This window comes from Poecilia reticulata, chromosome 8 (assembly GCF_904066995.2).
Source record: "Poecilia reticulata chromosome 8, P_reticulata-male-v2, whole genome shotgun sequence".
NCBI lineage: Eukaryota > Metazoa > Chordata > Actinopteri > Cyprinodontiformes > Poeciliidae > Poecilia > Poecilia reticulata.
Genome location: NC_088837.1, coordinates 13292174 through 13318075, shown reverse-complemented (window position 1 = coordinate 13318075; position 25902 = coordinate 13292174). Strand labels below are relative to the sequence as shown.

General features: G+C 40.5%; 1 protein-coding gene across 1 annotated transcript; it reads right to left on the bottom strand.

The window, feature by feature from the left end:
• Nucleotides 1–1287: 1287 nt before the first annotated feature.
• LOC145552543 (heparan sulfate glucosamine 3-O-sulfotransferase 6-like) lies at nt 1288–15773 on the bottom strand. The gene is made up of 2 exons (XM_081609967.1): nt 14871–15773; nt 1288–2528 (listed from the first exon to the last, which is right to left on the bottom strand). The coding sequence occupies exons 1-2, from the start codon at nt 15389–15391 to the stop codon at nt 1910–1912; spliced, it is 1140 nt and encodes a 379-aa protein (XP_081466093.1). The 5' UTR covers nt 15392–15773; the 3' UTR covers nt 1288–1909.
• Between the last annotated feature and the right edge of the window lie 10129 nt (nt 15774–25902).

Below are 25902 nucleotides of genomic sequence, written 5' to 3'. Positions count from 1 at the left end.
TATAGCAGATAAAGTCAGAGATGAATGATGTTGCCTCTCTGAGTCTGTCTTGCGTTTCCTGCACATTCCCCAGACAAACACTAACTAGTGCTGAGATTCTGTTATTGTAAGTAGAGTTTTTACATTTTAGTTACTGAATTGCCTGTCAGTATTAAGAAAAGCATAACATCTCTGTGTGTTCCCTTTTACCTTATGAAGAATGGGTTTTTCCTCATTTTCACTGGGGAGGAAGCTATGATCGGTTGAAGATAGGGATGAGAGCAGCTGGGAACAGCTCAGGCCTGTCCTCCTAGGAGCAACATCACCCCACAAGTTTTCATCCCATGGGTAACAGGACAGATTATTCACAGCGACATCTACACTCAGATCTTCTGCGCACCCACAACCAGACTGCTGACACCACCTCTACTGCACAGAAGGCTGTTAGCATCCTTCTCTGCTGATGACAAAGTTTCATAAGCAATGGTGCGTGTCTGAGATAACGTTTGAAGCAGTGGTGAAAGAAATAGAGACTCCTGCAATTGTTCTGGGTTTACAGCATTTGGTTACCATGGACATGAGTACTCACGCAACTCCCCTTTGTTGATTGGGCATTTAAAAAAAATATGATATGCTGCTCTACTTTAACATTCTTTTCAATCCACTAACATCTGAAAGAAACTAATTCATTATTATCTTTACTGTTTCTGTAAAGGGGCTGCACAGTGGCGCAGTTGGTAGAGCTGTTGCCTTGCAGCAAGAAGGTTCTGGGTTCGATTCCCGGCCCTGGTCTTTCTGCATGGAGTTTGCATGTTCTCCCTGTGCATGCATGGGTTTTCTCCAGGTACTCCGGTTTCCTCCCACAGTCCAAAAACATGATTGTCAGGTTAATTGGCCTCTCCAAATTGTCCCTAGGTGTGAGTGTGAGTGTGTGTGTGTGTGTGCATGGTTGTGTATTCTGTGTGTCTCTGTGTTGCCCTGCAACAGACTGGCAACCTGTCCAGGGTGCACCTCACCTCCCACCCGGAACGGTTAGCTGGAGATAGGCACCAGCAACCCTCCCAACCCCACTGAGGGATAAGGGTGAAAAGAAAATGGGTGGATGTTTATGTAAAGAATCTAGTTTACATCTTACATGTACCACTACAATTTTGGCAGATTGAGACGTTTGCAGTTGTTGACAGATGGGTTTTTTTGTTTTTTTTTGTAATAGTTAATGACTTTTATAACCATTTGTGATGAACAGATAAAGCTGGTTCTCTGTGAAACACATTACATTTAGGAAAATTGACAATAAACACTAAAAACAACATTTGTATGTGTAGGTTTAATTGAATATTTACATTTGAGGTATAAATTGTATTTCGACTGCAACTGATACAAATTTTTTGCACTGCATAGCAAATCATCCGATTGTCTTGTTTTGCTCGAAACAGGAAACACAAAAAAAAAAAAATGAAAGTGTCAAAGCGTTGCTGTAGTGTGACATTATTCACAATGTCCTGTCAGTTAAGCCACTTTACGTCTTTCTTTGACATGTAATAAACAGTACATGGTAATAAATAAAAAGCAATTTTTTTTTATAAAAACGTATTATTCATATCAACATAAACTATAAATATGATGTCATCTTATAAACAAAGAACGAGATAAAAAAAGAGAAAGAAAGTGAAACCTTCAAACCAAAAGGAAACATATGAGAGTGGTTTAAAGTCCTCAATCTGTATATTTGCATATTAGCAGCACTGGGTCCATCTGAGCTCCACCTCTACAGCTAAACTGTTGCAGTTTATGAGTGCTGCATGTCAGGTTGAATTTGCAGGCAAAAAGATCTTTGCCTTTCCTTTACCCCTCCCTGAGAATCTTAGATTTCTAAAACTTTAAAGAAACATCAAGAGGCTATTCTTAAGGCAGACTTGATCGTCGTTCATCAGTCCCAGCCAAAGTCTTGTCCGCTCATCTGGTAGAAACGCTGGTTGAACGGTCTGTAGAAGTCCCTGAGTCTTTGCAGAACCTCGGACGGGATCTGGGGGTGAGGTCGGCCCTTCGACTTCCCGAGGCAGCGGGGCCTGCTGCTCCCTTCTGGCTTCTTCAAGCAGGGAAAACCTTTAGTCTGGTTGAAGTAGAAATGTTTGTCTGAAATGACTCTCTTCAGGCCCAGAAAGTCCTGAACACGTCCCATTTCCCCGGCAGGGTCGGACACGAGTCGCTCACCACTGACAAACAGAAAGTGAGACAGGGGGAAATACTGGAGCCAGTTCTCCAGATGTTTGGCGTAGAGGCCGATGCGCACGGCGCTCCAAGTGGAGTCCACTGGTCCCGTGGAGGAGTTCTTCAAGGCAAGGCTCTGGAAGGACGGCAGACCCGGGTTCTTGGTGAGCGTCTGGGTGTAGTCGGACACGGCGCGCGTCACCGGGTCCCTCACGACAACGATGAGCTTGGTGTGGCGGTTCATTATGCAAACACGACTGGGAGCCTCCCTGGTTACAAAGTAGCTCGGTGTCTTCTCCATGGTGATCTGGCCGTCCAGAGTCCGGGGCATCAGGTTTCTAGATGGGGAGAAGAAATTCCCAGTTAGGTATTTTGATCCAACCCATTCACTCATCAGAACGTTTCTTCAATGAGCCCAACATCCCTCACGCCAAACTTCTTATGTTTTTTCTCATTTTGTTGTTTTTTAGATTCCTATGCCATGTCAATAAATGTGGACTTTGACTAGACCATTCTAACACAAAATTATGGCGAAATGTTTAGTCATTAAACTCCCATAGTCTCAAATCTTTGACAGCTTTTGACAGGTTTGCCACTATTTCCTCATATTTAGCTGCATCATTTTTCACATCAATTCTGACCACCTTTCATGTCTCTGCTAAAAAACAAAGCACGTCTACAGCATGATGCTGCCGATGGTTTGTTCTTGCTGTTAGTCTTGTGATAAATACAGCAATTTGGCCTCATTCAAAAGCACTCCACACTTTTTCTGATTTATTTATAAAAAAATATTTGAAAACAATGTGGCTCTTTTCCTTCCACTTGAGTCTTATAAAACTCCTCATAAATACATTGATGTTTGTGGTTCTCACGTTAAAAAAAAAAAAAAAAGAGAGAGAAAAAGTGAAGAGTTCAAAGGGTAGGAATGCGTTTTTAACCTCTTATACCTGAAGGAGCGAAGCTACAGCCAAACTTGCCAGTTTAATCACACACTTATTTTAGTAACCCCAATCCTTCTTTCATTAAATCACCTCAATTCACGTATGATTAAACGTTTGGATCTAAGACCGTGTTATTGTTTGCAGCCCCTTCGAAAACCTCACCCGAAGGTCTGCAGAGCAGGACCATCCGCTCACTTGGGGTCTGATGAGTCTAAAACCACAAAACCTCAAGAACCACTTAACAGCAATTTCCTACAGATTTCCACCCCCTCTTCTTCCTGCAAGAGCAAAGCGCCCACCCTGTTTCATCCTCGCCTCCCCTGCCTGTTCCTGCACGTATTTAAAGAGTCCAATATGTCTGCAGGAAGTGTGACCGGGCTGTCCAGCTGCTGAGCTCAGCTAGTGTGTTAAACATATGGCTCTGAGGGGGTGCGGGCGGGGGGATGGGAGGGGACACTGTGCACAATAGACCAATACAAATACTGCGTGAGCTGGAATATCATGATATGTTCTGAGTTATGTAAAGTAATCTGCGTCCGTAGAACAATAAACCGATTTATCTATTTATTTTTGTTTCATGGGTAGCTCACAAACGACATATGTGTGGTATCGTTTGAGCACATTGTTTCTTCTTCTGTGGTTTGATTTCTAGTCCATCTATCAAACAGGCATTGTGGGCACCACTCAGGTCTCAGATGTGCTCGTGACTGACAGGAGAGCCGCGTGAGCCAGACTTGTGGCAGACTAAGATTTCAGAAGCGAGTCGGTTCGCCTGAGAAACCGGCGATGAGCAATGATTAAAACGGAGGAGGAACTGTCTATTGGCCATTTTGGCTGCATACATCTTATTGTGTTACTGGAAATGGAGAGCATTCATGTGGTTTCCTATAAAATAAACAAGTAACGGAGCATTTGGGCTTTATTTGTTTCACATTGGAAACCTCAATTGAGTCCAAATGGCCATAATAAGAGGTCGTTCAGAAATGTAGATGGAGTTTTGAGGGGAATTTATTTCCCCTGCGAGACTTTTCACGATCAAAGACTGATTTGATGATTAGTGAAAAGCAAACAAAAGTCTGCATTGCGTTAATACTGCAGCTTCTCTTCATAAGTTTGCATTAGGAAGAGAACTAATTAATCAAATAATCTTTACTTTTTGAGCCCTTGAGAGAAATATCTGTTTCGCTTTAGGACTGGGTGATATTACTTAAACATGTTACTTATGGTTTTTAAGTTGCTGATAGAAGCAGATGTCTAAAGCCTCAGTTGGGATCATTTAGTCAAAAGCAGCATTAGTCAGGATGAATAATGAGTACATGAGCGTAACTTCATGAATGTGAAAAGCAAACATCTTGAAAGTCTCAGAAAAGAGGTGGATCAAGCAAATCCACAGACAAATATATGGATTGAGAGTTTCAACTATCGGAGGGAATTCGTTTGATTTTGTCACTTTAAATGTGTCATCAAATGAGCTTATCGTTCCTTAGAGTGGATTTAGCGAAGACGCTTAAGGACCAGTCCACTCTGACATGGATGCTTTTCTGAAACAGACTTTTTCAGCCACGTTGGTATTTCCCATCCACAGGAACAAGATTTTATGAAGCTTTGTTTTGTTGTATCCATATTTAAACAAAAAGCCCCTTTATACATTTTGAAGGTGGCAAAACATGAACAATGCTATTAAAGCCGATTTATCAGCACCTAAGAACATCCCTGACATCACGAGACGCGGATCATGTACTGAACCGTTTGAGTACGGAAAGAGCCTGATAAAACTGTAAACATAGTATTACATTTTCTGGTACCACCACATAATAGTAAAAGTTTGGCTTAACTATTCATTTGAAATAAATGTAAAACAATAGTTATGAACCTAAGAGCTTTTAATAAGCGTCCTGTTTAAGTTTCCAATGAAACAACGATTAGACACCATCTACATATGAAAGTGGGTTATTTCTGTCCTACCATCGTAAACATAAATATGTGGATTTTAATGAAATCCATCAGGACTGGAACTGGAACTGCTTGAGTTGGTCGGATGAGAATAAGATTAAGATTTTCTGCAACCAAAACGGCAGGTTGGTTTGAGTGAAACAAATCAGCCTGCAGTGTTACGTATAAAGGCTTCATGTATGGTGGAGGATGTGTTATGCTGTGGGCCAGTTTAGAGAAATTGTGCAAAGACGAATAGTCAAAGCTCTCTCTGCCTGCTTCCTCTGACCTTATAACATGTCAGAACAAGAAGAACTGAATAAAGGAGGTCACTAGCAGTAGTGCCAGTAAATTAGTTGAAGAACAATCATTTCTACTAAATGTTGCATTTATTCCTCACTGATCAAATCTGCTGATGCTTTTTGCACATCCTCAAAAAGGGGGGTGCCCTCACCTTAATAATCAAATTAGTGTACTAGAGGACTTTATCTTCTTTTGCTCAGATGTAAGCTCCAAGACATTTCAGGAAAATTTTACAGGGCACTAAATTTACTTATAATAAACACCAACTGATGTAGCTTAAAGAGGGAACACAAATAAAACTTTATGTGGGCTCCAGAGATGGATGAAGGTGAATAAATTCTTGCTAAACAAATAGAGGAGAAATAGCCTTTGTTGTTCCACAGAGGGCTGGATATCCTGTCTATCCTAGCATATTCTGGAGGGAGGAGTTTAAAAAAAAAAGTTTTAAGTCATTTGTGTTTACTTCAAGGTGAGCCATCTCAGCTCATTACAATGCCCATAATAAAAGACCATTAATTGATCACTATCCAATTGCACGAGGCTATCCTCTGCCTCCTCTCTCTGTTTATCTGGGTCTGATCAATACGTCTGTCTCCGTGTGACAGATTGTGCTCGGTGCTTGCAATGCGTGTGGTTTTCACTGTGCGCTCACACGTGGGCACCGAGGTAACGGTGTTTACTGATAAGTGAATTTGCGTCTGCCCTCTAATTCGTCATGCACTGGCTTTGGGTTTGTCCTTCACTCCTTCAGTTGAGTGACACTTTGGATAATGACCATTAGTTGTCTTTCCATACTCATGCATAGTTAATGAGTTGTGGCTTCTACCCCTCTCCCTCCAAGCGCCTGTCCCCCTATTGATCAATCAGTCTCATTAACCGAGAATCAATAAGTAGCAACTCCTGTCATAAATCTGTCTGCATATGGCGACAAGGAGTACTGTAAATCTGTCAAGGATGATTCATTTAAAATCCTATTTACCAGGTGCAAATCAAAACTCTTGTTTAACCCGCAAAAAAACTGGCAAGTCTTTGTTTTGTGAATAAACGTGAGACTCGGGACAACAAATATGTTTTCTATTTAGCCCATCAAAAAAAAAAAAAAAGCGTTGCTGACAAACTATACGAGTCTGGAACTCCCTGCTGTTAAAAGGATGTAACGCTTTTTTCCTCCCCGAAGTGCCAGAGAGCTGATTACAAAGCTGATACGCTGGAAGCAGTCTGGATCGCACAATTAGATAAAAAAAAAGAAAGAAAAAAGAAAAAAAACAACCTTTTCTGCGAGGATGTGGCCAACAGACTTCCTGCCCCTCAGATTACGGGCTCTCCCACCGAAGTGCTCCAGCTTACACCCCTGCAGCACCTTAGGAAAAGGCATGCTGCACATCAAGTGAGTGTGATCAGAGAGGAAACAAGGCCATTAAAAATATAAATCTACCATGTCCCTTTCTCAATCAAAAACATGTTGGTAACTTTAGGGTTTATGATAATGTCATTTACTGGACCATTTACATAAAACAGTTTTGGGGAGGGCGGGGGCGGGGGGGTTGTCCTGGAGAAGAGTTTTGTTACAATGAGCGTCTTTTCATCCATGATATTGTTCATAGCAGGGACCCAATTAAAAAAGCTGGTGGAAAATCAAGGCAATAAAACTAAAAGAGCCCAAAAAAACAATGAGAGGGGAACATTTCTCAGCAGAGTTGTTGTGCTCAAAGGGTGACAGAGGAAGCCTTAAGGCCATGGACTGCCGAACAGGATGAGTGGGAACTTCCATATCTGAATGAAATAGTGCTTGTCATCACCTCTGACAATGAAGGAGGAGAGGGGGGCATATAAATACTGGAATTGAAGTGACAGTGTGGTTTCAAAATCAAAAGAAGTCAGACTTTTTTTTTGTGAAAAATGTGGTTGTTTGTTCCTCTTCTGGGACTTTTGGTGATTCTTCATCCATTCTGGTCACAGTTAGTCACCCATTAGCTCATGTCAGCATTTATTCCAGCATAATGTACTGATTAAAAAAAAAAACAGCCAGTCAGCTCCTGTTCAAATAACTAAAAACAAAGACTTTTGAAGTACAGAGTTAGCCCACTTCTTTCTTTTACAGTGGCTTGTAGAAGCATTCATAGTTCTGGAGTGTTTTCACAGTTCCAACCACAAACTTCTATGCATTTTATTGGAATTTTATTTGGTAGTCAAACACAAAGTAGCACATCATTGTGAAGCGGAAGGAAGATAAAACACGGTTTTCATTTATTTTCCCCCAAAAAGAAAGTCTGAAAAGTCTGACATGCATTTTGTATTCGACTCCCTTTAGTTATATTTCCTCTAAGTAAAACTTCAATGGCCTGCTGTTTAGAGTCACCTAATTAATAAATAAACTGGATTCACAAAGAGAGTAGACAGGTCAGGGAGAAAGTGGTGGCAAAGTTTAAAGCACAAATAGGTTTCATGAAACAATAGAAGATGGATCTACAAAGTACTGACTAAAGATTGCTAAATACAAAAGCCTGCCACACATTTCAGATGTCACAGTGTAAAAAACATTTGAACTTCATGTAGAATTTTCCTTCCCTTTCACAGTTATAAAATCCACATGAAATACTTTAAAGTTTCTGGCTGTAAAGTGATAGAAACGTTCAAGGAGTATGAATATGTTTACTTGATGCTATAAGCTGAATATGAATCTCGTTATGGCTCTAAGTGGACGATTACGTGCTGGGACATTGACGGCGAGTAATAATATTGTCACTAGCTCATACCGCAGGCATTAGAAGATGCTTACCCTCAAGATTAATAATGCATTAATGGACTAAGTGAAAAGCTGACCTCCAGTTGAGAAAACCTAAGTGGTGAATTTTCACAGAAACTACTTGAAGTGGCCATCTAGAAAGGAAAGGAGTATAATGTATGTTGGTACTTTAGGCTTGTTGATGCCTGGGGAAAGACAAGTAGCGTCCATTATAATTAGGAGTTTTTAGAAGTCTATGCCTTCCTGAGAAGTTCAATAATGTACGTAGCTGTTGCACTCAGAATATGCATGCACCACAATTATGATGAATGATAATGACATCAGTCTAACTTTAAATACTTTTGTGAACGACTGCACTAAAGCTGAGATTTATTTGTTTGCATAGAGGCTGACGGTGGGTGGGGAGAACAACGAATCATTTCAGCCTCAGGGCTGCTAAATAAGTTATTAAAACACAAATCTAAATCCAGCTAAACAAGTTATTAGAACACAAATTTAAAGTGGAGTAGTGTGAAAAGTCTAGGAAACAAATCCAGCTAACCCGCATGGTAACATTGACTTTCCAGAGCTTGTAATTTAGCAACGTAGTGAAGAGATGAGGCAGTGATTCACAAATCCACAAGTAAAAGTATTATTTTAAAGCAAAAATGTTAATTTTTTTAAGGCAGAGACAAGCTTTAGAGGTTTAGCAATTATCCAGAAAAATCTGCAAGCAGCGCAGAAAACCTGGCAAATACATCGATGGCCAATCTTTAAACTATAAATATGATAGTATAACGGGGTTTTGATCTAGACAGAAATACAATTTAATCGATTGCCATTAAATGTAGATATTCACGGTCCCCTGAGGTTTAATCAGGATGTTTATTCTCTTGTATTCAATTAAGGGGCATAAAGTTTACCTTGAGTATCCTGCAGTGCTCAGACGTTTATATCCTCTCCAGGGGGAAAATGTAACTTTGGTGAATATTTTTCCTTAATGCGATCATCAAGTTTTGATCACATTTACACAGGTGATTTTGTTTGTAACGTAAGTTAGCAAATGCTAGCAAAAATATTCCAAACATAGTAAACTACTGCAGATAATGGGGAAACTTTGCATTTAGGAGGAGTGTATTTATGTAAAAAGAAATCGGATGATTTTCCAATATAGTACACGCAGTCTGAATCAAGGACTATTTTAGCTTGACCGAACTGCTGCCCATCAACACTGAAGTTAACTGGAGTTAACTGGAGTGGTGGTGACGATATGGGCTGTCCTGCAGGTGCATGCATGCTGGGGCTAACTGGTAGGACTGGGCTCAATGCCTGTCTTTCTGTCAGGCAATCCTGGAGTAGCAGGTGACACAGAAAGTCCACTAGAAATATCGTTTGGACTTGTAAATCATCTTAGTTGAATAAAATGACCACACCATTTGATTTTATATTGAAATATCCCTGCACCAGTCCACCCTTGTCCTCTTTACAAACTACTTTCATGTGATTTTTGCCAGGTTTTCTCAAAAATCCATGCGTGGATAAAGCTCAAACCTTCTGCTGTGTGAAATACAGTTCACTGGATGTTTGTAGATTTTATTCTGATCAAATAATGATGTAAAAATAGCAAAACTATTTGTTTTTCAGAGGATCAATGTGTCCTCGTTTACTAGTGAGAAACCACAAATAAAGTGAGTTTGACCAATTTCACTAAAAAGTCTTGTTTGTGAATCAACAATTAAATAGAGATAAATGACTTGGTGTGATAGTATTTAAAAAATAGACCCAGCAGAAACTTTTTCAGCATGATAAAATGTTAATTTAGGGGTGCACAGATATATCTGCACCAATTTCCTTAATTTTGGGAGATATTTTGGGAGATCGCTGATCAGCCAGTACTTAGATTATTCCCCGAGCTTTGATTTTTAGCAAAGGTCTAAAAATCAGTCACTCTCCTCTTCTGTTCTCCCATGAGAGAGGTTTGGCTGATAGACCAGACCATCAGTAGTCACTAATCTGTTGCCAATTCAGCAACTTTGCTATGTTTAGCGACATTTCAGTAAAAAATAAATAAAAATTCGGCAGGTCAGGGTTTTTAAAGATCGGTAATCGACGATCGGCCAGGATACTGCAATCAGTGCACCCCTAGTTAAGATAGGTTTCCCATTTCAGGAGAAGACATAAATAAGGTAAGGGCATGAAAGACTGAAAAAATTGGTTAGACATTGAAACTTGATGTCCAAGTTTACTCTGATATAGGTCTGGTGAAAAAAGTTAGAAGATGATGAAAGTCATATCTGCAGGATTTCTAACCAAACTACTCTTGACTGTGTCATTGTTTTTAACTTTTTTCTTGGCCCATGCTAACCTTCGCTGGAAATTGCAGTGCAACCGAGCATGACTACCAAGCATCTGAGGCATCCGCTGGAACAGAACCATCATTTCTTTGACTATTTTTCTCACAGACCTAAAACGACCTAAGTGAAACTATTCAAAAATTTTTACAAGCACCCAAAATGAACCACAATGTGCCTTAAATTATAATAATTCACCCCATCTGTGATTTGAGTGTGGGCTTTTCCCCAAACCTTATAACACCACCTAAACCCAACTACGGCCAAAACCCACCATCATTAAAACACATTACAGCTATACACTGTGGAAGCCACTTCCTGGTCTGCTACGCCAATCAGGGGCACAGAGCCTCCGTCACTAATGGCCTTAGAGCTTAATGTTGAAGGAGTCATTGGTAAAATTGCCCTCATTTGGGAAAATGTTGCCCCATGACCATAAAAGTCCACCTCCAAAACCTCAGCTGTCAAAAATCAAGATTAGTTGAACTTGGCCTCCTGGATAGAAGAAGGCATGTGAGAGAGACAGACATCCAATTTTTGGTTTGGTGTTTTTCAAAGCATGAAAGAAACAGCTGATCTTTTTTGATATAACATGTTCATAATCATATCTTGTGTTGTTTTTTTTCTGTTGGGTTTACCATTTTAAAAAAAATAAATTATTTGATCAAGAAATTTAAAACATAGTTGGAAAAAAACCCACAATGTAAGAGTCAGCTTGTACAGCATTTCTGTCAGCCTTCAAAGGTCCTGATTTAAATGATTTATGCTATCTTTTAGCAACAGTCTGATTGGTTACAGTCTCAGATGCTACGCCTGTGGATCATCCACACAGTTAGTCCCATTTTACTGATTCTACTTTAGGAAAAAACAAGTTTTCCAAATAGCTAAACATTTCCCCTCAAAATTGGAAAGCTGCTTTTAAAAAAGGAACTTGGCTTCTTGGTAGATTTTACCTAACATAAGTAAGAAAACAACAACATTGCTATAATAAGAAACACAATTAAAGTATTTCATACGCCAAGACAAAAAAATAGAACAACAGTCATTGTCTCATGAAAAGCTGTGGGTTTTTGCTGACAAATCCCATATGTAAGCTACACGACATCACAAACTCTTTAAACCTTTGCCTCATTTTAAATGCAATGTTTGTGGGTTTTCTTGTTCCAGTAATGAGTTAAGTGCCCCCATGCAAACAAGAGGATGGGATGGAAATACAGACATGTAACACCAAAAAAGATAAAAGCAAGAGCAAGCATTTATGAATGGGTCTGACGCAGTTATTGAATCTATGGTGTGTCTTCACCAGTGCAGTTCACTTTGATACTTTCAACAACTGACATCAAACTTTCACATTGTGACAGCTTACAAATTCCACCCATCTGTTAAACTCATATGTCATTTTAATTATTATTATTTTTCCATCCAGGACATGTGGTAGCAGACTCTTTGTGCTATCATAAATAAAGTCTATTTTTTTTAGAGATCTTTAAAGAAAGGTTTGGTTATAAAACAAATCTTTAGCATCTCTCAAACCGTCGTACGGGTAATTCAATCCTCAGTGGAAATCTTTGAGAGGCTCTAAAAGACGTGACACTTTAGTTGCAAGACAGAAAAGCAGGACTTTCCAGTAGTTGTACACGATAACGAGGCCAGTTACTGTTAGTAATACAAGACATATAGTAACGTGTGCCTCCAAATCACAAAATATTTGGAGGTAAAAACACCTGTCAGATATCATTGGTGGAAAATACTGAAAACTTTTATTTTTATATACTTTGAGCTTTACATCAGCCTGTCGCATAAAATCTCAATTGAAGAAACTGAAGTTTGCGGTTGTTACATGACAAAATGTACAAGATTTAAATGGAAGAAAACTTTTTTCAAATCACCGTCTGAACATGCAAAGAATAAAACTTGTATGAAAGCAGCAAAAAGAGATTTAAAAAAATTCTGTGTATCCATAATCAAAAATAAAGACTTCAGTTATTTTTTGGAAAGTCTTTGTGAAAAGTTTACTTGTTCAAATAGATAAGTCATGTTATACAAGCGTGCAAAGTTACACTAATAAACCAAGTTTTCAGTTTTTCCTCCTTCTGTGGCATACTCTACCTCTAATCAAGATCTTACATATGAGTTATAAGGGAAATCAAGTGGCTTATGTTTTTCCTCAACCATATTTCATCTGCTTTGTACTGTTTTGCAGGTTTTATTGTACTCTACTTTATAGCCCCCCGCGGTGTTGCTACAAAATTAGTGGAGCATCAAAACAGTTACTTTAAAGGGTTACCAGAACCAGGCAGGGTAATTTAAACACACAAAAACACATAATGTGTTTTTGTGTTTTTGTGTATCTGCCACAGGTTCACCTGTGGCAGATATGGAATACAGTGAGGAATATTCAGAGAGGAATACAGTGAAGCGAGGTGGGGTTAGGATGAAGCGCATCGGACAGGGGTGTGTGTGTGTGTGTGCGTGTACGTGCGTGTGCGGGGGTGTGTATGCGTGTGTGTGCGAGTGTGTGTGTGTGTGTGTGTGTGTGTGTGTGTGGGTGTGTGTGTGTGTGGGAGAGGGGCTAAAATATGTGAAAAGAATGTGTGAAAGCTGGGATGCAAATGTGGTAATTAGAAACAGGAGGAACCCTGTGTGCAAAAGTGTAGGATACGGGGGGAGGAAATGGCAAAAATTCATACGGTGCATAGAGAGACAGACAAGGAACAGAAATCTTTCAACATGTTAAAATTATCAGCGGCGAAACTGTTTCCATGTGGCCAAATATGCTCCGTTAAGGCCGAGCGAGGAGTTTATGAAGAATGACAAGACGGGGTGGAATTACATCTGAGAAACCTCTGAAATCTGTGTTTGTTAATGCTCCTCACCCTGTCATAACCTTCGCCTCTCCTCGTGGCACCTTTCGAGCTCAGAGGTCTCACAATGCCATTGTCCTGTCAGCATGATGAGAGCTCAGTTGGGACCAGGTTCAGAAGCTTGCAGAACATCTGGATATGATCAGGATCAGCTTCGTCCTGAGCTAAAACCCTCTTCAGAGTCTTAATTGAACCCAGATATAAATTACAGTTTTGGTCAAACAGGTCAATCCATAATCAGCTGCTGCCGCTACAGCAGAAGCTAATTAGAAACCCCCCAAAATCACGCACTGTAATCAAATCGTCACATCTGCATAAGCTGAAGATAACCTCCAACTTAGAGCTTTTGTTGACATTGCAGGGTGATCATAGTTGGTTTCCTATGCGGCGCACAACCAGAGCAAACACAGGATGACAGGTGGAAGTGTGGGTTGTAAATGGTTTATAAATGGGCGTCAAGATGATGAACAGCTCCTCTGGGGCCCCGGGGACCCTTTGATCTACAGTGCAGCTCACACACGGATCGTACCGTGTGAAGCTGATCCGAGTACATCAGTCTGTCTGTGTTCTGGCTCGTTTATTGACAGTACACATCAGCACATATGCGTAGGGCGCTCAACTTTTAACAGGATGGTGTTCCCCATGTATGGTTTGGCATTTGGTGTTTATTTTCAAACAGGAGGCAGGCAGGTGAAAATCAAAGGTTTACATAAAAACAAGTAAAACCAAGAACTAAAACACAGCAGTGAATCCTAATTAAATCAAAAGTAGGAGACCACGAGGAAACAGGCTGGTGGCATAAAAGCAAATATTTACACTGGAGACCTGATTGCCAAACAAGAAGCAGGAGGCTGATTAGAAACTGTGCGCAGCTGTGAGGGAAGAAGGCAAGTGACGGAAGTTGATGAGAGGAAATAGGAGAAATGTCTGATGGAAAGTACAGGTAATATGGGAAACAAGGAAACCAGAGATTTAACAAACAGGAGAAACCGTCAGTGTATATTTGTTAGTGGGAAATCATCCAAAACTGGACTGCATCTTTAAATATCTGGTTCTCAAAAAAAAATTATTTGAACAAATTTTCAGTTTCTTAGAATCATCTGGTTTGTTTATTGATTGCACAGATTTGGATATTTAATGCTTCTTTTTTTTGTTTCATTAATATTTTCAACACACTTTGTGTATTGTAATCATAGGTTGGCAGGTTGGCATGTGTTTAATCTGTTACATTTCCTTGTGTTTTTTGAGTAACATAATTTGTAAGACAGTTTACATGAGCAAATGAGACTTCTTCCATTGGAACAAGGTTCATTTCTATCTACTGAGCCTTCTTTATCATTTGATTAACAAGTAAATACACAGCACACATGTACATCCTGTTAGCTATCGTGAACAAAAACTTAATGAGAAAAGTTACGTCTATTGTCCTTCACTTTTTGTATGTATCTGGTGTGCTCCTTTTAAAACTCTTTGTTTAATTTAATAGTTTAAAGCAACTTTAACAGTTGTGTTTCCATTAAATTTAGATGTAATCCGACAACCTGTTCATCTGTAAGCAGCCTACCTGTACCACTCCAGCCCCCTGTCGTAGAACCTGTCGAAGAAATGTGGCTCTGCGCCAAACGCCCTCACGTCCGGGTGGATGCGCAAAAACTCCAGCAGGGCGCGGGTTCCTCCTTTCTTCACCCCGATGATAATGGCATTTGGAAGCTTTTTAGTCCCGTATGTGTTGGAAACGGGGATGTTGTTTGTCTCCTTCTCGCTGCCCTGCTCGTACTGCTGCTGCTGCTCCGCGTCCACCTGCAGCGCGTCCGGAGAGGCTGTCCGCTTGTGGAGCTGCCGCTGCGCGCCGGAGTGGTGAGGCGGAGGCGGCCGGAGGTCCACCAGCACCTGGCTGCGGTCGTCCACGTTGTCATAGCCCCCATCTGCAGCTTGTTGGCTGTATAAAGTCCTCGGAGCCGAATCGCAAAGTCCAGCGAGACAGTAGAAGAAGTAAGTGAATATTAGGACCATGGTGAGGAACACGGAGACCTTGGAGAGCACCTTTCCAAAGTTAAGTCTAACTTTGCAGCCGCCACATCCCATGAGTTGATCTCCTGCTGGACGCGAAATGACCGAAACCGTGGCAACATGCTTCTTCCTCCTACATGGATCGGATCTGTATGAGGCAGAACCTGTTGCGCAAATAAGTAGAACTTCCCTCAGCTCGGCAGTCCATTTGGCAGCGATTATTTGTCAGATGTGAAGTTCACAATGCTTGTCAACTGAAAATGATAGGTACACACAAAATCACTTTTTAATTGGAAACCACTTTGTCTGCACGCAAGCTCGTTTTTATGCCCAGACCTGGTAGCGCGCTGGTGCGCTCTGAGGTGTTCACTCCTCGGCGCTCTTCATTTGCCCCTCGGTCGACACGCCTCGCAAGTCTCCACCCTTCACTCCAGTGGCGGATGACAGGCCCTCACAGTTCACTGTGTGAACAAGTTTCATATTACAATCTGCTATGCATCATAACAAGCCCAAAACAGAATAAAAACACTTACTGAATCACTCACAGTTCCTAGCAGAAGTGTTCACACACCGCTTCAACTTATCCACATTTTTGTAATGCTACAAACGTCGCTGCATGAACCAGCACTAAAAAGGAAAATTACACTTCTTTTTTTGTAGCTTTCTCAAAGAATCTGAAAAGTGTGGCGTGCATTTCTATTCAGCCGCCTTTATTCCGATACTATAAGTGGGTGAATCTATCCAAATATATATATATATATATATATATATATATATATATATATATATATATATATATATATATATATATATATATATATATATATATATATATAAATACCAGATTGGTATCAGTATGGAGTCTTTTTAAGTCTTTTAAATCAGTTCTCCCATCAATTCTGAGCATCTTCCCAGTAGGTTATGAAGCATAACATCATAATGCTGAACACCTGTCCTTGCATGTTGGTTGTATCTCTTACATAGCTTGCGACAAACTTTAAACAGAATTATTATGGCATTCTCTCTACAATTGCTTTCTCGTTTCATTGAACTTTGTGGTTGCAATGTGAGAAAATATGGACATTTTCCAGACGCAGGAATATTTTTTCAACCCACTTTAGGTTTAGCTTCATGATTATCACCTACACAGAGGAAAATCCTCATTGTGCTTCGATCAACATGACTCCTTTGAGAATTCTTGTCTCCTTTTGTGCTCTGGTTGCACCTTGAGACACAACACTAAACCAAAACACAGACGTCTGAAACACACATTTAAAACAGGAGTGCCAAGGGAAGCAGAGGAATAGCCCACTACCTCATACAGTATGACAGCTTGAGAGTGTCACCTTCAGGCTACGTGCAGGAGGGGGGTCAGCGCTGGGATGTTTCTCTGACTTTGTAAAGCAGGTGTAAGGTTTCTTCTGACAGTGAGACGAAGTTCAGACTTTGAACTGACTTTGTGGAATCGGTTTTGAAGGATAAGAGGATAAAAAAAGAGGGTGGAGTGGCAAAGGGTGGATAATCTATCTAAGGAAGAGGTGAGCAACTCAGCCCTTAAGCGACGAATGCTCAGAGAGAGATCATGAATACACTTGGCAGTCTCACTGTAAAGTTGGACTGTTATGTGTTTTAATCCATATTCAAAAGCATTAGCTCATGGTCTTTAAAAAAAAACAGTTTTTTTTTTACTTAAATAAAAAAAACAAAAACAAGACCAATTGCACTTTGTATTTTATTATGACTAAAGTTAGGGCTGCAGCTCAGACGTAATAAAATAAAGCAGTTATTAGTTAAGACAAAAAGAACATGTTATAGAAAAATAAATCTAGAGATTTGCAAGTATTTCTGTTGCATATGATCTTTATTTATTAAACTTCCAATAAAGCGATGGAGTTTGTTGACTAGGTGTTTTCATCCATATGTGTTAGTTTTCCAGGCATTTCTATTTAGTTTATATGTTTACCAGTTTATTTTAAAGATATTTAACATTTCACCCTTTCTTTGTTATTCATTATTAAATTCTGGGTTTTTAAAGACATGTAATAGTTATTAATGGTGCATAAGACAGAATTCAGTGGATCAAACTCAGAGCTTAGTACTTGAAAAACGATGTTGTCGACCAAGCTCAAACTTTCGAGCTGCTTGGAAATTTGCAGGAGATTCTCTTTAGGGATTATCTCAAAGTGACTGGAAATATGTTATAATCCATCCTCAACAACTATGTAAAAAGTCTGTCTTATAAGAATTAGTAAGGTAAATGTTTTATAATCAAATGTATGAAAACTTCACACTGAAAAAACGTTTTAAGTTTCTCGAAAAGGTAAACATGTAGAAACCTCATAGATACTAAAGACATTTTCCCAACCAGACTGTGACATTGGATCAATAAAATTTGACTTACGGTAATATTAAAATGAAATCAGAATAATAAAACTATCCCGAAGACTATTTTTGATATTTCATAATCTGCCCTTATTTCAAGTGAAAGTACTGTTTTCATTTCAGGCTTTGCACAAACCAAACAAACACAGCATCAGAATGTTAATTAGAGAGCTTTAGAGATCCAGTTAGGTGTATTATGTTACCAGTGGACAGAGCCAGTCTTGCTCCCCCCCCTCCTCCAGTCGTCAGGTGGAGCAGCTCGCTTTTACCATATTGAGAACGGAATCCAGTTCTTTACAACAACAAAAATCTTAGCAAAATGTATCTCTTCAAAATGTCAAACTTTTCACTTCAACAACGGAAAAGGTTTTCAAGTTAAACATTAAAGAAGCTGGTGATTGTTGATCCCAACTCAAACACGGCGCTGTGTAAAAAAGCAAACATACAATAATGACATGTTTTGTAATTGCTCCGGCCCAGTCAGCGGGAGCGAGGTCGCAGTCTCGGCCTTGCTTTCATTAGACGTATTAATTTCTATACCCTTTGTGATAATTGCTCCGTCTTGAGCTGCGCTGACAGGTTTGGACCTTGGAGTGTAAACAGAGAGATTAAAGAAGCACACAGGCAGGGCTGTGGAAAACAGATATGCAAGCTCTGAGCTGCGCCTGGGTGCACGCAGCAAGACCAAAAGCTGGATCCCGCGTCGGTGAGCTCACACTCATGTGAAGGCGTTTATGCGTGCGTGCAATCCAGGCGATATTTCCAGTCGTCCCGCCCGCAGGTTTGTTCTGGTGCTGCATCCCTGTTGCGTGTGCCAGGAGATACAGATTTCCATGGCCAGAGGTCTACCGATGGCACGTACATGTGTCAGCCATTACAGGCGAATTAGAAATCCTCTGCAGCCACGGGTGAATGTTCCACTCCAATTATGTAATTTCCAGGATGAAGGAGAAGCTGTCACCTATTTGCAAATCCCTGCAGAACCGTTGGAGCCACTGCAGTCAGTGTTAGAATCGCTACTCGGGAGAAAGTTGTTTAGCAGATCCATGCTTGCGATTTCCTACAACGCTGTTTACAACGCATTAAACATCTGGAATTCAAAATGAAGACGATTCCCACTGGTGTGCATCAAATATGACCACTAAATGCATTATTGTGCATTTTAAAGACTTTAAATGCTGCTTTAACTTTTTGCAATGTTACAAACACAAACTCCAAATTTGTTTTATTGAAATTTCAAGTGATAGATAAAGCTTTTTCTATATAAATTGCTTACAAAAATATATCTGAAAAGCCCGCCTGCGTCAATAGGCTTGAATGGTTTGTAGACCATTCAAGCTAAATTGAAATATAAACAGATATATTTTTAAAGAACCAATGTTACAGCTAAACAAGCTAGTTCCTGTCCTGTTTCTGTACTTTTAATGCAATATCTACATTACATATCCACAGCAGAATAACGCTTAAGTTGTGAGACATAGTATTTTTTTTCTTTTTTACCATTTGATTTTAAATCCAATCTTACAATTTTGTCATATAAAAAAAGAACAGAAAATGCATATAAGATGGCAGTTTTCTAACCAGGTTCTAGGATGGCTATTCATAATCAATGGTGTTATCTTAGGACTTATGTAGCTATTATAGCTCAAGATAACTTCTATTTAGGAGACCAAATACTCTAATATTTGCATAATGGGTGTTTGGAAACAATTCATTTGAATCTATTTAGGAATATCTGAGTCAGAGATAAAAAGGGGCTGAATACAAATCCAAACTTTTCACATTTCTTTCTGATATACAGTTATAAAATGTAAAAAAAAAAAAAATGTCTTCCATTTTACAACTGTACACTACTGCACAGGTGCAACACGACAAAAGGTGAAAAAGATTCAAAGGGAATAAATATACACTTTAAGGCATTGTAGCTTTTTGTGGATTCCACCCCCTTTAGCAGATTATCTAAAGGATGTTAAACACACACACACAAAAAATATATTTCAATCCTCATATTGTTGTGTCTGAGCTTTGGCTATTTGAAGAGAGAACAGATGCCACGTTCTCTCTCAGACATGAAAGATGTTTTAACAGCCAGGCCCTCAGGTAGGGAGGATCTAGGAGTACAAAGCCTCACAACAAAGCAGCTGCAAAGCCCTACCTCCCCAACTTTTCCCAACAAACTCGAAGATAAAGTCAGATAGAAGAAGGGAGGAAAAAAGCGTCACTCTGATCTCTCCCGGCCACGTACACAAAGCCTCTTCCTGTTCCCTCTCCACACCCTCTGTCGCTCGCGTCCCTGCTGCCTTCACACAGGTGCGTTGAAGGCTTCATCTCCGTGTTGACTTCCAGACTCTCGCTCTTGCCCTGCAGCTTCATGGAGACATCACTGGATGGATCAGTGGAGCCGAGATCAGAGAGGAGACATGTTCGGCGTCTGTGCGGCCTGGAAAGCAGACCCACGTCATGCCTCAGAGTGCAACCTGGAAGTAATTTATATCCGTGGGAGAGCTTACTGACTTTTAATTCAACTTGTTTGATTTTTTTTTTTTTTGTATTTGAAAAAGAAAAAACGTTAGATAAACAAACACACACACACACAAAAAGAAATATCAGCCTTCTCCAGCAGCAAACACCCAGCTGTTGGGAACAGTTTTTGATATGTCTTTCATCTTGACAATAAAAACTTAAATACCTTTCCAGAGAGAGCATGTCTACACAGGAGCTTCGGACGGTTTCAAAAGTGTTATTTACTGTTTTGTCTGCGCTTTATCATAGCAGGAGAATCGGGCAAGACGGAATCCAAGGGGAATTAAAGTGAATGACAATCATGTCATCGCATAAGCCGCAGACCGTTCGGGAAATGCCTTCTTTTCTAATCCTCAGCTCTGCGGTGAAAAGTGTGGGATCTGGTGGTTGGCTCCAAAGTGGCTTTGGGTGTGTTAGGAAGGGTGGAGGAGAAGAGGGCAGGGGTTGAGATGGTGGTGGAGGAGGGCGGGGAGGGGAAGGGGAGGCGTGTATATGTTTGTGCCTGCATGATGAGTGAGAGACACAGAGCAGCAAAGTTGAAGAGGAGATGTTCAAGAGGAGGCTCTTGTCATTCGCTAAGTATACAATTTCATGCCCCCGAGCTCGGCTTGGGAGTTTTAATCATGTAGGTCTGACAAAAGGTGCAAAGATGGAGCAGGCGTTACAGACTGAAGCATACGAATGACTGACATTCAATGTCTCGGGGCCTCACCACGAGATTTATACACTTTGAACTTTTTCCACTTCACGTCCGCAGACTTCAACGTCTTTTATCGGGAGTTTATGAGACAGACCCACACCCATTAATGCAGAACTGTCACATATAGGAAAAATCTCCATAAGTGTGGCACGTATCGACAGTCGGTCCCTTTTTATATCTGACACACCTTGTCAGAATCAGGTGCGGTGGCTCCTTATTTCCGTGTGTAAAATAGCTGAAAAGTAATCTAACGGTGTTACGTTGCATGCGAGTAATTAAATGTGCATAATTGGATGCAGTTGTTCTGAAGATTTCAGAGGCTCGTTAGAGAACATTAGCGAACAAGCAGCAGCATGAAGACCAAAGAACAGAGAAGAGCAGGCAGGCCAGGGAGAAACCTGAAGAGACGTTTATGGTAGGTTCATGTCATCAAAGGTCCAAAGCTTTAAACATCTCGCAGAACACTATTCAGTTCATTCTTTAAACTATAGTTTTCCATCGGGACTGAAAGATTCGATCCTGCAGAGAGGGTGTAAATCAGAGAAGCAGTTTGTATCTCTGGAGGAGCTGCACAGATCCTCAGCTCAGGTGGGAGAAAATGTTGTCAGGACAGCTACCCGCCCACAATTCTGACCTTTCTGGGAGAGTGGCTAGAAGATAGCCATTGTTGAATAAAATGTATAAGAATCCCAATTTGCAGTTTATTTTGAATCAATTATGTCTGTTAAGACAAAGAAAAAAGTTTTTACCCACATTCAATCAGAAAGCTAACATGACACATCCTCCTGAAGCCACCATAAAACATGATAGTGGCAGGTTCATATCACAGGGACGCTGATCACTGGCAGTGAGTTCATGGCTAATCGTGGAGGTAAACATGTTAATGCAGAGGTTCACCTTCCAAAAATGAAACAACCCAGAACCTTCAATCAGAGCTACAATGAGATTGTTTTGGTCAAAGCAAATCCATTTGTGAAAAATGGCCTAGTCAAAGACCAGACCTACTAAACTCAATCGTGAATCTGTGATAAAACTTACGTTGACGTTCACAGATGCTGACTGAGACTGAGCTTCTCCACTGGTCAAAAAAAATTGTCAGTTTCTGGATGTTTAAATTTAGTGGAAATATAAGCCAAAAAGACTTGCAGCTGTATTCACAGCACAAAAGGTTCTGTTAAGTTTCTACTCAGGGTCACATTCAAATTTCCATCATTATTATATATATATATATATATATATATATATATATATATATATATATATATATATATATATATATATATATATATATATATATGTAGACACAATAATGATTCATCCGTGGAACTTAGCAACTTTTTCCATGCATGAATGAGACAATTAGCCAGAGTCTAGACTGGAATATTAAACTGATGAAACCAATCATCAAGGCCACGTTGAAAGAAAACAACAAAGTTGGGTTCTTTGAAATGGAAATAAGAAGCAATTAGGAGCAATTTAAAACTTCTGCCCAGTTCTGCACATATATGCATGTGTTACGGAGGCCTATTGTTCCGTTCTATAACTATCTGTGGTACCCGGACCTCTATATGGTTTCTCAGAGAAATGCCTGTGGGTTGCTCCGTGTGGCTTCCCTCCATTGAAACTCCTCGTCGCCTTAAATGTTGATTGCCATGACGTCAGCCGAAAACCTCAGTCCTGCCCTTTATGTGTCGCCGTCACCATCTATTTCCGCCCAGTGAGCGAAAAACAACTTTCTTTCCATTGCAGAGAATCCCTAACGTGAGCCCTCAGATTGAACACTGAGCTTCTGTTACTGGGGCCAGAGTCTCCACCCAAATGGGGGGGCGTGTGACAGCTTTCGCACCGGCCAAACGTGTAAAACGGCTAAAATGAGCGGAGTTCCGTGTGTGCACGGTTGGCAGAGTGCCGCGTAATTTCGCCGGATCCAAACGTGTTCATTGATGTCAACAAGTCCAGCCTGGTTTCTGTAAATAAAAACACAAACAGCCATCAGATGGGTGTTAACGGAGCGTAATTACTGGTGCAAAACCACAGCAGTTTGTCTGTCCGCTTCCTGGAGTTTCCCATGTTTTTCGAATTCCAATCTGTCACAGTAACTGTGAGGGGGGAAAAAAATAAAGGATCTGTCATCCTAAAAAAGAAGAGAGGAGGAGAGAAAAATTTCTTTGGTTCCTGGGCTCACAGTTGAGTCAGTTCTGCTAAAGTAGGATCACCTGTCCTCTTAGATCCTGCAGGCCAGAGGGAGGGATGTGTGTGTGTGTGCGCATGTGTGTGTGCGTATGTGTGTGTGCGTATGCATGCGTGTGTGTGCAGGAGAAACAGGAGATAGGCCTCTACCCTGTGAGATCTTTCACAGGAATGTGAATTTGTGCGAGACGCAAACGAGCAAACCAGCAGCTCGGGTGCCGAAGGTTATTTTGGCCAAGAGGGACAGGAGTGTGCCCTAGGAGACGGGAAAAAAACAGACCTGCTGGGAGACAAATGAGGAGTTAAAGTGGGATATTTCTTCTCAGGGATTGACACGTTGATTAGTTTGCGTAAGATGAATCAATCAGATGATTTAATTGCTTTGACACTCACAAGTTACCGTGAGTGAAACAGCATCTTGCTCTTTCCAAAAGTATCAACACAGTAAGAGGTGTCAGTATCAGGAAACATAGATTTTTCATTTTTGCTAAAAAAAAAAAAAAAAGAAGTTCTTCCTAACAACTGGAGTGTGGACAGCAAGCATATTTTATGCTTTATTAATTGTCGTAAAAAAAAAAAGCAGTGACCATTATGTTTAATTTTTTTAAATGCACCCATCTGACAACACGAAGAAGGCTAGAAGATCACGAAGAACATGTCATGTCCTGATCTGAAGAAATCTGAGAACAAATAAGAAACAGAGTTGATATGCATCAAAAGAAAATAAAAAACGTCTGCAGCACCACATGGCTCACTTCCCTCAGTTAAGGTCAGTGTTCAAAATTCAACAACAAAAACAAAAGTGTGGGAGAGTGACAAAAAAAAAAAAGAAGTCTGATAAAGAATTTCTTCCCGCCCCCAAAGAGTCCTATAAAACATGCTTCATGGACTCACAAAACCAAGTGGATTTTTCTGGAAGACGCATGTCGTTTTCCATCTGATGTAAAACTAACAAAGCGCTTCAGAAACAAAGACCACACCAGGTGTCAAACATGGTGGTGGTGTTGTGATGGTCTGGGATTTAAATCTGAATGAAATTCTGTGAAATGACGCCTTATAGGACGCTGTATCCTCCAGTGTGGCTAAAAATAAAACAACTCTGCAAAGAAGAGAGGGCCAAAACTTCCTCCACAGCGATGTAACGGATACATCCATACGTACCTGAACTGTATTACATTTGACTGAATCGTCGGGCCTTTGTGCCAGCCAGGCTCCAGATGTAATTTCACAAGTCAGCGCAGGTTCAGCGCGTCTTCAGTTGTGGTAATATGAAGTCACATATCCGTCCTCGGTCTTCAAAGCGTGACCACAAGCTCATTTTCTCGTTGGCCTGATAATCACAAGAGGTTTGTCAGGGAGCTTCATTCCTGTGGGAACATATCCGGAGTCGTCTTCTTTTTCAACCTCCACGCCAGTGGATGCGCAGCGCTCAAAAGCACATAACTCGTCCTCCCCTTCCTGAAGCCCTCATCTGGTCTCACTTTAGGCTTTTGAGGTCTGTGATTTTTAGGGACACGACAGTACTGCTGGTCCACATGAGAGCAGGGAAGTTTTTTTCTGAAGGCGAGCCCAAAACAGATTAGAAGTTAATAAGGATTCACTTCCTGCAGTAATTGTTGCAGATAGGCACTGCGAACCACTAACTTCAATGTGTTTTAATGTTGGCAGTGTTCTCAGCTTGACAAGCAAATAAAGACAGACTTTAGAGTTACTGTGCAATGAGTGACAGGGGAAATTATGGGGTATTTGATTTTTTGGAATGGAAGGATGTATAAAAAAAAAAAAAACTGATGATGAGTTTGATATGGAGGGAGATGAATGATTTAATGCTGTCGAGTTTCTTTAGACGGCAAATGTTGCACAATGTGAGCGCTGAGGGCCATAAAACTGAAAAAAAGGTATGTGGAAATCCCCTGATTTAACAAGGATCCGCGTACAATATATCACACAAACGAGGCAACTGACAACTCAGCTTCTGAATTTGCTATTTGATAAAAATGCTCCTTTAAAGCACAACCTCACTTTCTGTCCTCACGCAGGTTGAGTTTGAAATACTTTCTCCGAAAACCTTGACATCACGTCGAGTGAAAGGCAGAGTCAGAACGCCTCCTTAGCTCTCCTTAAACACCAGGAGTGATGTAGATTATAAGGCAGCGATTGGCTTGTAATCACCGAGCAGCTTAAAGAGCTCAAGCACCTCTAGACAATTTTCTGCACAGGAGTTAGCAATCAGTATAAACCGAAAGAGCAATTTCTACTATCAAGACCACCCATCGGGGGCGGAGGGGGAGGTCTCCGTGCGGATTTGGAGGGGTCACAAGGTCTGATCAGCTCCGTGTGTGTGTGCGTGTGTGTGTGTGAGTTGCAAGTTTGGATAAGCACTAAGAGGAAAACAAGACCAAACAGGGCAGGAACTTTCGCAAATGTCTTTAAAAGGCAGTGCTTTGCAAAAGTATTCACACCGGTCAATATCATACCAATGCCTCTTCAAAACTAACCCAAATTCAGTTTGACTACTATCAGAGCCTCTACAAACAGAAATGTTCAAGCCTTCAAGTCACAAGTTTTCTGCAGCTTTCAGCAGGTTTCCATACAGTTTCATCCTATTTTCAGCTTCATCTATCAGGAATATTTAGTTTATATACTTCACTCAATCCAGAACAAGAACTTGAACAAACTTAGAATCCTGAGAAACTCGTTACCTTATATCAACATTTAGCATTAAATTTTAAGTACTGGAGCAAGACCTAGAGAAACTACAAATGTAGAACAAACTTAGAAAGTACAATCT

Bases quoted from the DNA above. Each gene is read 5' to 3' on its own strand.
- LOC145552543 (XM_081609967.1), bottom strand. From the start codon at position 15,391: ATGGGATGTGGCGGCTGCAAAGTTAGACTTAACTTTGGAAAGGTGCTC. The intron at 2,529-14,870 runs GTAGGCTGCTTA...CTCCCCATCTAG, and splicing joins AGGGGGCTGGAGTGGTACAG to AAACCTGATGCCCCGGACTC.